The sequence below is a fragment of the Pterocles gutturalis genome, unplaced genomic scaffold (genome assembly GCF_000699245.1).
Source record: "Pterocles gutturalis isolate BGI_N339 unplaced genomic scaffold, ASM69924v1 scaffold42229, whole genome shotgun sequence".
Taxonomy (NCBI): domain Eukaryota; kingdom Metazoa; phylum Chordata; class Aves; order Pterocliformes; family Pteroclidae; genus Pterocles; species Pterocles gutturalis.
This window is the reverse complement of record NW_010132194.1, coordinates 1,760-13,743: the sequence shown is the minus strand read 5'-3', so window position 1 is coordinate 13,743 and position 11,984 is coordinate 1,760. Positions and strand designations below refer to the sequence as shown.

The window sequence follows — 11,984 nt, the reverse complement described above, 5'->3', positions numbered from 1 at the left end:
CTTCCAGGGTTCACCTTGCATCAGGTGCTGAAAGTGTGTTAAAACATGTGTTTAGAAGGTGGAAAAACTGGGCCTAGAGTTTGGGGAAATAGTCATGGTACGGAAGAGAATACCTAACATTTCTTTTCCCAAAACCCTGTAACCTGGAAATCCTTCTTTGTTGTTGGTGGTGGTTTGTTTTGGTTTTTTTTCCTATTGTCCCCTCAGTTTAAATATGGAACAGATTAAAATTTGATGTTTAGATTGGACTCTCCCTTATGCATAAATAAAATTACAATGTTCTGTAACATACCATAAGTCTCATAATAGGAGTTGGGGAATAAAGACTAACGCTATCAAGTTCTTGATATAAAAGTTCTATGCTGTTTTTGACTTCTCTGTCTGCAGATAAAAATCTACAGTTTCACATTGTTAAGCAAGCTAGAGCTCAAAGTGCAAAAGAAGGTACAGGCTACAGTGAAGGTAGGTAACAAGCAGATACTGAGACACCTTCATCAGCTCTTATGTGAGAGCTGCTCTTGTCTTGACCCCCTTGCAGCTTCCTTCATTCTACTTGTGAACTGCTGTGAGGAATTTTTTTGTTTATTTTTAACATTCCTTCCCTTGTATCTTCTGGAGAATAACTACTTTATCTACTAGATAAGATGAGTCTGTTGTGCTCACACCTCTAGTTCCCTTAAGGACTGGAAAATCAACACTGCAGAATTCAGGAGTTTCTTAAAGCACTAGTCCTTTGCTTCCCGTCTCACTACCTACACTTTACTTTCTGCCTGCGTTTTCTGATGTTATCCTTGTGCTCTTTGTGGCCAAGACTGTTCTAGTGCTGCCTCCAGCTTGTTCTTCATGTTATGTTCTGAATAAGGATTAATTGCTAGACGTGAGATATATGTGCTTGTCCACCACTCTTCAGACCAAAAAGCAAACAACGTGCATATTATTATGTTGGATTGTTTCACGACTGTCCTAAGAAGTTGTATAAGAAATATGCTGACACATCTGCAAATACGGTGTTTTCCTTTGCTGCTGCTCTTGGCTCATTAGTTCCTTTATGTTTCATGTTTCAGTGGGTTTTGTGACCAGCCTGGGGACCAGGTTAAGACTGAGCTATGCTTCTCTTTGAGAGTTCAGACCAAGGCCGAGTAGAATAGTGGGGCTGTCTATAGAAACCACTGTAGAACTGCAACATATAGTTTGGAAATTACTGTAACACCTGAAAGATACAGCATTTACTGTCTGTAGTCCTTTAGTTTGCTAAACATTATATGTGCAGAAGGAAAAGTGCATTTGTTCTACTTTCCTGGCAGTGAAATACAGCAGCGGTAGCTCAGGCATAGATTTTCATGTCTTTATTTCTCTCACAAAGCAAATAGAGCTTTAACAGTCAGATGCTTGAGAAGGAGCTTTCATGTGATGGGCACTGTGTTTGGAGCTTGTTGGACGCATTTTCTCTGGAGGGAAGTGGTAACTCATTAATTTGACACAAGCACATCCAAGTAGAGAAGAAACAGATAAACCCTTGGTCAAGTGGTGCTTCACAGACACATGAGTGAGCCACTAGATGCCAGTGTTTGCTGTCCAGTTTTCACTGCAAGCTTGCATTTCTCTGAAGATAACCCTAAAACAGTGTGGAGTGGGTTTCATTGTAGCATCTTGGCCTATTGTAAGATTTACTGACTTGGAATTGTTTGTTTAAGTCTTTGGCAACAGAAACAAATTGAAGCATTTTTCATTGTAAATTTCATTTTGACTAACAGTATCAAAGGAAGCAATTTTCTTCTTTATTTTTAAAGAATTCTAACTATATTTAGAATATTAGAATAACCATATAATAGGACAAGAAAGCTGGTCTTAATCACAAGTTGTGAAATTGTTGTAAAATCACAAGCACGTAACTATTGGGGCACTTCTTATGGGCTTCTGTGACCCTGCAAGAACAGTGTTTGTGTTTAAATCTCTTCAGTTTAGAAAAGTTCTGGTTTAGGCTCCAAGTACAGTATTGAGGAAGTCTTGGTTTTTTGATTTGTTGTTGTAGAATTGCTGTGCCTGCCCTTCTTTGGTGTCTTTAGTGAAAGCAGGGTGTGAAAGATTGCCCAGCTTCCGTTAAGTGCTTGAATAATCTAGAGAGGCAGTAGCTTTGCTGTTGTGAGGACGCCTGCATACACCCTGTTTTACGTGTTGGCTCTTCTGCCTGCCTGGAGACATATGTCTGTGTGGGATTGTGCCTTCAGGGAGACAGTTGTGTTGCAGGGAGCAGGATTATGGAGGTCAGGTCAATGGCTACTGGGAATTTGAATGTTCTCAAGTAAAATGCTTTTCTGCAGGCAGTATTACTGCATCCTGTATCTTTAGGGAAGTCACTTTGCTGCTCTTGCAATGGACTGAGAATGGATTTATTGTTTGTTTGGAGGATGTGTGTTTTAACTGAGGAATGGGAAGCATGGGTACTGGGCTGATCATTCAGGGAAAGACAAGTGTGCAAGCAGTGTGTTTGTTTCTGTGACTTCGAAGTTAGTTATCTGATCTGGAGCATCTTGAAAGTGCCTTTGTAGGCTTTTTAGCTATAAATGCCTGTGGCAATCTATTGTAAAAGCTCTGTAGAGAAAGTGACAGTGTGAGTGAGACTGATTTGCACAGTGCCTAGTTATCTAGTCTCCTAGAAGCTTTCAGTGTTGGCAGAACAACAGGTATTTTGCAGCTAGTACTTCACAGAAAATTTTAGGAGTAAGACAAACCCACAAATTAAAGCTGCAGCCTCCTCTCACTTGCTGTAGCTTGTAAGCCAAGAGCTGAAACTGATGGGACAGTACAGTCGTTTTGGTCTAATCTGGTACGTTCCCTTCAAAGCATGTGAAAACCTGTAACTAACTGTAATCAGTCAAGAGAGGTTGTACAGCCTACATAGGGCTGGGGAAGGATTTGGGCTTTTTTTTTCTTTGAGCAATTTTTATCCTTTCAAACTAAAAACTATTAAACTTCTTACAGATATGTAGGGGAAGGATGAAAATAGCATAGGTGTTTACTGCGTTGTTTGTTGAGCTTTTCAGTGTTTTCCTGTATGATTATGCAATTTTACTAGTAACTCCTGTCTGTTCAAACCTCCAGGCTCTTATTCATTACTGCCTGTAGAAGTTCCTCAAAATCACAAGCGTTTCACCTGTGACCTGACTCAAGCTGATCGCCTTGCTCTTTATGATTATGTTGTTGAGGAAACGAAGAAACAGAGGTCTAGATCTCAAATCATGGAAAATGACAGTGACCTCTTTGTGGATTTAGCAGCGAAAATCACCCAAGGTGGGAAGAATGGTCTATTGTTGAATTTATCGCTCAGAACTTCCATTTTGTGTAGTCAGATAAGTTTTGTTGAAAGCCAAACAGAATTACTTGTGCTATTTTTATTGTGAAAAGCATACTGTTCTTAAAAGCCACAAGGAAGACCTGGTGTCAGGAAACGCTCATTTGGTACCCTTTATGTTGTTTGCCTTTTGAGAAAGCCTCGGTGCTCTGCTCCTGGCACATGTATTGTGTGTATCTCAGTGGATGGATCTTTTGTCTTTGCTGCAACTGAGTTCAGGCTGAACATTGCCAACTTACTGCACAGCTTGGAACAGTATTTGCTGTATGAGATGATGAGATTAAAGATCACTTAAGAGTAAAAGCCGAACAAGAAAGGTCGGCAATCATCCGATGGAGCTCTTGAGCAATATACAAATGGGTGTATTGGACCGAGGCCTCTCATCCCTGTTGAGTCATGCCAGTTTGTAACTATACCAAGTGCAACATAAGCATCTGTGTTACCCTCTAGGCCCTGCTATGCCTAGGAGGCAGGAGATAGTGTTTGTCATCTATAGAGGTAAATGTTTTACAGAATCTGGCTTTCTCAATCTTCCTGTATTATTGTAATACTGGCTTTGAAAACACAGCCTATATTTTGTAGGCGTTCCACCAAATTGCAAACCCATATTTTGATTTGGATCACTGTCAGGAGACTGAGATCACATAAGAACATTTGCATGGTGGGTGGCCTTTAGTCTTGGGTAAGCAGCTAACAAGAAGGTTGGAGAGGAAGCTTGTGCTAAATTCATAGTAGTTACTAAAGAAGCTTCAGAAGGAACACAATGTAGTTTATGTTTCAGATTTTTATTACTAAAGCATTAGACTTGCATAGCTGCAGGTGCTAATGTCCTACTAATGACCATTGGGTTTACTTCCAATTTCTTGATAGATGATAGTCAGAAAGGTCCAAAGTCCCATCTTGAAATTCTGGCTGAAATGCGAGACTACAAAAGGCGGCGGCAGTCATACAGGGCTAAGAATGTTCATATAACGAAAAAGTCTTACACTGAGGTGAGTATCTGAAAAGAAAGAGGTTTTTGCCCGACAATGCTTATTGTATATCAGCAAAAACAATGATATACCCTTTCAGACAAAGAAAATGCCACTCTTTTTCTGCTTCTTGTACCCTTATTAGAATTGCAAACTATATAGGAATCTGTTTCTGGTTTGCTGCAGCAAGTTGCAAATAACTGGAGCATTTCTGAGTATTAAATTTTGAACGTGAAAATGCCAGCAAGATATAGTTGACTGTCTGTTGTAAAATGGTGCTATTTAAATTTATGCTGAAATACCCATTTCTGCAAATAAGACTTTCCATTCAAACATCTGATGTATAGGGTTTTGAGGGGGGGTTCTTTTTTGGAGATGTTTACCTTTTGCTGTCTAGTTGCTCTTTCAGGCTACTACCATGACATGCTGCTTTTTTTGTTGTTTGTTTTTAATATATCTTACTCTCCAGGTGATTCGGGATGTGATTGGTGTGCATATGGAAGAACTCAGCAATCACTGGCAGGAAGAGAACAGGTTGGATGATGCAGAGATATGTGAAGGAGGGAAGTCAAAATCTTCAGGAAGGTATGCCGCAGCTGACAGATTCCTTGGGCACGTGAGCAGGCGGATAGCCTGTAATTGTGTCTTACCACCTCCTTCTAATAGCCCATACCAACCTTGGCTGAGACATGAACAGGTTTTTGTGTTTTGTTTTGGTTTTTTTTACTAATTCTATTAAGCTCTTGCTTGAGAAGCTCTGTCTGCATGAAGAATGGGGAAAAATTAATTATTAGCTTGCTTTCCTGGATAAGGAGGGAAGTTGCAAGCGATACAAGTGAACAAGTCATTTCTGGTGGAGCTGGGGAATGAGTATTGCTCCCCTGGGTCCAAGTGCATATATATGTGATAGCTGGGGACTGAAGGACAGTTAAAAATACAAGTACACAATTTTTTTCCCCCCCTTCCCTACCACATGACAGGAAATGCTATGGTAGATATATTACAAAATAACATAGAGAAAATGTTTTCGTAACTTACTAAATATGGGGACCCTTTACAGTTCTTATGACTGTAAATGCTGCTGTGCTAAATGGGAGTGGTTTTTGTGTATACATATTTCTTCCTGTGTGAAGCAACACTGCACAGTCTTCCAAACATTTGTCACTGAAATGAAAATGAAATAATTACCTGGTGATAGTCTGTTCATGCTTCTTCAGGAATTCTTTGAGATGAAAATGTTGAAACAAACTAAAATGTGACACTTGAGGTGTTTCTTTTCAGCATTAAAATAAAGGTTAATGAAAAGCCCAAACAGGAGATCAGGCTTGCTGGGTTCTCCAACTGTAGATAGCAGCAGAAAGCAGGTGGTTGAAGAGTTAAGGATTGAAAGCAGAACAGAGGTGATAAGACTGATGGGCAGTGTTTGTAAGAAATAACTGGATTAAATAGTGTGCTGAGATGTGCACAGAGAAGAGCATGGACTTTGGGCCTCTTTTGGGAAGTATTGTATTTCCTAGGGAGACAGACATAAAAAATACGTCCTCTTACACCATTAGTAGATCATTATATTACAAACCTGGTACAGAAAACAATAGTGACTGTGAAACTATTTTTATTGAATAAAACCAATAAATTTTTTCAGAAGGGAAGACAGGCGGTCAGCCTCAGTGGACTCACGGCACTCTGGAGGAAGCTGTAAGGATACTGAACGGACCAGACATAGGAGAGAGAGCAGCAGGAGCCCAAACAAACGGAAGAGGAGTCGCGAAAGAGGCAAAGACAGAGATTCTTGGAGAAAAAGAGAGAGGTGAGCATAAATGGTGTCAGCTCGCTCCTGCTTTGAATCAGGTGGCCATAGCCCTTGTCTATGAGAATTTAGTGGAGAGAATTAGAATGTCTAGTGCAGTTAAAAAGCTGGGCTAATCTCATACACAGTATAACAAGCCAGGGGCATGAGGCTACTAATACTAAACAGAACTTGCTGGGAGATCAGAGACTGTGATCCAGGCTTCAGAATTCACTCTCAGATCTGAAAGGTGACACTAAACAGCACGCTACAGGATTAGCGCAGTACTGTCGCAGGCTCTTTTACTCCTTGATCAACATTGCTTGGGGGAGCATATTGTCCATTTAACCAATTAAGTGTGCTTGTCATGTCTAATGCTGATTTCTGCTCTAGTTTGCACTGGGACTTAGTAAATAGGATTGTTTCACTAATATGTATATACATACAATCACTTGACTAGCTTTTCAGTGGTAGATGCTTCAAAACAATGCTGTTGCTCTTCAGTAGTTCTGGACCTATTTTTAGGCAAAAGAAAACAAATCTAGGCCGCACCTTCCAATACCATCAACAAGGACGCATTTGCATCTGCAAGACCGTAGGTGTTTGAGCAAAGACGCAGACTATTGTGCAGAAGAAATGCTGCATTGTCCCTAGCATGTACAGAAGAAATGCTGTAGATGACTGCAGGGGAGGGGGAGAAATGCTTGCTTGTCTCAAAACTGGCTTCATTACACAGTGATGCCATTCATCCTAAACTAATTGCCACTATGGCACTGCATGACAAGACTTCGATTAAAACAGCATGGGAAATAAACTGTCTTAAAGTAGTTTGCTTTCTTTACTTAGAAGAGGACATGATTACATTTAATGTGAGCTGTCCCTTTTCCAAGTCTTTTTTTTTTTTCTCCAGATTCTGTCAGTCTATGCCTAACAGCCCACACAATGTTTGTGGTTTTGTTTCAGGGATGAAGACAAATATCACAGCCATAAAAGAAGAAAGTAGAAACAAGAACATGATTATTTTGTCAGCTGTTCAAAAAATTATTTTCATAGGAACTATCATTACCACTGTTGTGCCAAGGACAGTAATGGTGTGTACATAATACTGGTGTTGCATTACAGCTGTGCTTGGAGACAAAAATTAAATAGGGTAAAGGTTTGTCAGGATGGAAGCAGTGTATATCAGAAAATGTGTAAATGTGTAGCACTAATGCATCTATTAATAAATTATATTGACCTCTCTCGTCTCCTTGAGTTTAGTCTGACAAGTCTGAAGAGTGAAATCTGTGAGATGCTGTACTAGTATGCCTTCCTGGCCCATAGTTAGTGGATATCCCTGGAGTCTAGGGTCAATTACAAGTGCAAAGGCTTGAAGAGAGCTCTCCTCCTAACTGACATTGTCACCTCTGGCACCAGTGTTCCAGAAAGACAGGACTTGCTGTCTAGTTGCAGCATGTACCAGAGGTGAGAGGGCTGAGTTGTAGGCTAAAATATCTCCAAGTGCAGTTAGTGGTAAAAGCAGAACAACGGGAAAGTTGCTGTTCCCAAGCTTATGCTCAGAGAAATTTAGGACCAGTGTCATCTGGCAAAGATGATGAGAATATAGCTTTCCACAGAAACTAGGACACTTCTAATATTGCTGATTGCCATTTTCAAACACCAGGTGCATACCCATTTCCTTCCACAAATACCAGGAGGAGTTCCCCTCCTGTAGACTAACATACAAGTGTTAGTGTTAGAGGTTGGTAAAACAATGAGACATAAGACATGCAGGTACATAGTGAGGGGCAGGAGCATTCCACTTAATTTCAGTGATGTTTTTATTATATCAATTTCTAGTCCTGTTAATTCTCACACAATCTGCTACAGCACAGTCATTCATCATCAGCCAAGGTTTTTACTTCAGTGACGTAAGCAGCTATGAAAGAACAAGCTTGCAGATCGGTGTTTCCTACGATACTTTCTTCTGTTTGATCTTGTTGCCAGGAGAGGGCACTCCATCCGTGCCTGGTTTTGTCCGCTGTCCATGGAATCTCCAGTTCTCCTGTCTTCTTACCTCAATGGATTCTGCAATTGTTATTATCTGTAATTTAATACTGAGACTAGTTCTGATCGATTTAGACTTTTGTACCCACTACAGCTATTCAACTCAAAATCAATCTGAACTGTGTGTCAGGCATTCCTCACTTACACAACAATTGCAGTAGCTTCTCCTGTCTGAAAACAGCGCATTTTAAGACAGACCTTTAATTAGAAAAGTCCATCTAAGAAAGGAAAAGGATATGTAAGTTCTTTATGGGTCCTAATTGGAGGGAAAACAACATGTAATCATTGCCGTCCTTTCTCAAGTTGATGTTTCTTCCACCAGCTCAGCCACCGGGTTCTTCAAGGTGAGTAAGGCTTGGTGAAAGTATGTGTTTTGTAGAGCTTGTTCATGCAGACAGGGTAGTCAAAAGACAAGCTGTATTTGTGTAAGAGTCAAAAAAAGTCAGTGCTGTCCAGAATCATAATGGGAAATGCACCAATTATAACAGTCTTCTCTGAATTGAGTTTTGTGTTTTACTTCTTTTCTTACAATCACTTACAAAGTGTAGGTAGGAGGAGCTGTAACAAAATACATTTTACCTCATATAAACAAATGAATGAAGGTATCACTCCCTAGCAAGGAGCATCATTATTTGAGTGGCAGAAGAACAGTATAACCATGTATTCAATTAACATCCACTGAAGGGCCATTTCAAGAGTGGGATAACGAAAAGGAAGTGCCAGAGAAGAGGATCATCTTGTATTGTAATGTGCAAATAATGGTCCTTTGAACACAAATTATTTTGTTGCATATTTTTATTATTTTTTTTGTCTTTATTTTTTTTGCCTTCTCACCTGGTGCTGAAGAGTAGGCTTGATCAAAACAGTGTTGAGGGCTGGGGCAGAAAGTTTCTGAGCAGCACCATGCCGGTTTGTTGGTCACTGTAAAGGAATAAACCAAATGTTTTAGAATAACACTTTGACATGGTAAATCCTAGTGGTTGGACAAGATACAGTTGAGGGTTATATTAATAGGAAGCAAGAACGCTATTATTAAAAAGTAGTTCTTATTAAAATTTGTCCCTTTGGTAACTAATGACAAAACAAGCCAGTTCATTTGTGTAGTTGTGCATTTTTGAGCTCCCATGTGCATGGAGTTGGTAGCAATCTAAGACAGAAAGGCCAATTCCAGACAGATGTAGGAAGAGTCGGTCTGTCTCTGCAAACATGCCACACAGGCAGCAGTCAGAGTACAAGCCTGTTGTGGATCTTTTAAACTTTAAAAATAAAGTGCATTTTGTGTGACCTCTGTGTGACTACAGATAAAATGAGTGGGACTTTATAATTGAGAGCTCGATTGAAGACACTGTCATTTTTGTACATTCCTAATGCTAATTCCATGCTAATTCTAGCAGGAATATATGCAGTATCTTGATGGATCCTTTCCTCCATCTGCTAAAATGTTGAGGTTTTGACACTCAATTTTGTGGCCACAAGACTTCACATAACCAAGTCTATTAGAGATGAGATTTTCACCTGTAGCAGTTAGCATGAGTTAAGCCTAGTTAGTAGAGCTGATAACACAAGCCCGTGAATTTCAAGTTTTTTGCTTTTGTGAAAGTTGACAAAAATATGATTGGCCTCTGTATAAAGCAAGAGAATAGTGGTGGTGTGCTCAGGAAAAAAGGTAGCCAAACTATGCAAAGACCCTAATGATCATCATGAAGTGCAGGTGCCCAGAAGTGTTCAGAACAAAGAAGCTGCAAGCACCAACGATGGTGACAACACGTCAGAAGATGGCAGCGCAATTTGAATGGTCCGATCATCAACAGGGTATTCTGTAGCCAGTCCTGCAAGAGGGACACCTAACAATACTGGGGGTAACCAGAGTACGAAAAACAAAACAAAAAAGCCCGAGTGCCTGAAGCAAGGGGGGAATTCCTGGCCCTACATCAGCATTTGGGACCATCTTGCCAACACCCAAGACACTGGAGAGCACCTAGGGCACCCCAAAATCCTGCACCAGGACCATGCACAACATGGCTGGTACTGCTACACTGGCCTGCCTGGCTTTTCTCCTGGGCTGCACCCTTTAAATCCTTACAGAAAAGGGAAGTCATGTAATCCATAAACTTGCATATATCTGTGATTAAAGTGCTTTAGTATCCAAAGCCATGTTGCCTTCATACTGCCATTTGATCTTGATTGATTGAAAGGTGAGCACATGATGTACAGTCTTATCAAACACTAACAACACACAGATCACCTGAGATCCTGCAAGTCCTCAGAAACAACACAAACAGATTTTTCAACTCCATATTTCACAGTACATAGATACGTATATGTGTATACACACACACACGTATATTATACCACTAAGGTGACAGGTATGTTCTCTTTGTGTCCAGTCCCACTGGTCCCACCTGCCCCAGAGAGCACTGTGTGCTATTTAGCAGTAAGACCTTTGATACCACTCTAGTAAGGTGCTACAAATAATTACCTCACCTTGATATATGAGAGATGTTTCATTCACAGAGGTTCATCATTTGCTAACAAACTACTCGATGAAGTCAAGAGATGAGAATGGGGTTGCCTCTTCATTATGAAGCAAGCCAATGATTACAGGACAGCACAGAAAACACCTGAACACCGCTGTTGTTGATGGCAAACCAGATAGGCGGTGAGTTTTTGCTTAACCTTCAACCTCCACGTCTCCTGGTGTGAAGAACTGTCAGTTCATGGCTTACTGACAAGACTGACAGCAAACTATAAACCAGCCTTAGAGCAAGCAGAAGGAGAAACAGAACAGTCTAGGAGTGTACCCAACCACCCCAGCTTGGTACGAATACCAAAACACAATGAACTATTGGGCTTGTTTAGCCTGGAGAAGGGCAGGCTCCAGGGAGACCTTATAGCAGCCTTCCAAGTGCTTAAAGGGGGCTACAGGAGAGATGGGGAGGCACTCTTCTTCAGGGAGTGCAGTGATGGGACATGGGGTAATGGCTTTAAGCTAAGAGAAGGTAGATTTAGGTTAGACATTAGGAAGAAATTTTTTCCTGTGAGGGTGGTGAGGCACTGGAAGAGGTTGCCCAGAGAAGCTGTGGATGCCCCATCCCTGGAGGGGTTCAGGGCCAGGCTGGATGAGGCTTTGAGCAACCTGGGCTAGTGGAGGGTGTCCCTGCCCATGGCAGGGGGGTGGAACTCAATGATCTCTAAGGTCCCTTCCAACCCAAACCATTCTGTGGTTCTATTCAGGTGGGACTATGTCCTGCCTTTGTCCTTTAGATCCACTGAAGGCAATAAACACAAAGACCATTCTAAGGACAGTTTACCATAGCTAATGCTAAAGATATTGAAGAGCCAAACCATTTAAGACCAAGTACATACTAAATGCTTTCTCAAGAAAATTTTGCGGGAGAAGTAATTCAGGAGAAACATGATAGAAACTTAAGGTTTCAAGTGGGAACTCCCAATTTTTCTCTCTGATTTACTATCTGTGTTAAATCAAAAGAGCAGCCCAAAAGATGCTGCTGGTTCCAGTACCAGTAATATGCAGATGATACAAACCTGTATGTAATTGCTTCCTACAGGAAAAATTATACCACCAGGTAGTGACTTAAATATTTCAAAGAAAGATGGATAAATAACAATTTAACAGTTCAAACCCTAATTATTGACCACTTACAAGAAATAACTATGTACACTTTTGATAAAACCTTAGTCAACCTTTACTCCTGTCAATATGGCCATACCCAAAGTGAAGAGAGGTTATTCGTCTGAAATTAAAGGTTTATAGAGAACCTAGGGGTGATCTACGCACCACGATCCCATGCACAGTTTTTTACTTACG

At 40.6% G+C, this 11,984-nt stretch overlaps 1 protein-coding gene across 1 annotated transcript; it reads left to right on the top strand.

Annotated features, from left to right (window-relative positions):
- Positions 1–359: 359 nt before the first annotated feature.
- SNRNP48 (small nuclear ribonucleoprotein 48kDa (U11/U12)) lies at positions 360–7,351 on the top strand. Its single transcript, XM_010080829.1, has 6 exons — positions 360–462; positions 3,103–3,291; positions 4,223–4,344; positions 4,793–4,908; positions 5,966–6,130; positions 7,073–7,351. The coding sequence occupies exons 1-6, from the start codon at positions 360–362 to the stop codon at positions 7,110–7,112; spliced, it is 735 nt and encodes a 244-aa protein (XP_010079131.1). The 3' UTR covers positions 7,113–7,351.
- The last annotated feature ends 4,633 nt before the right edge of the window (positions 7,352–11,984 follow it).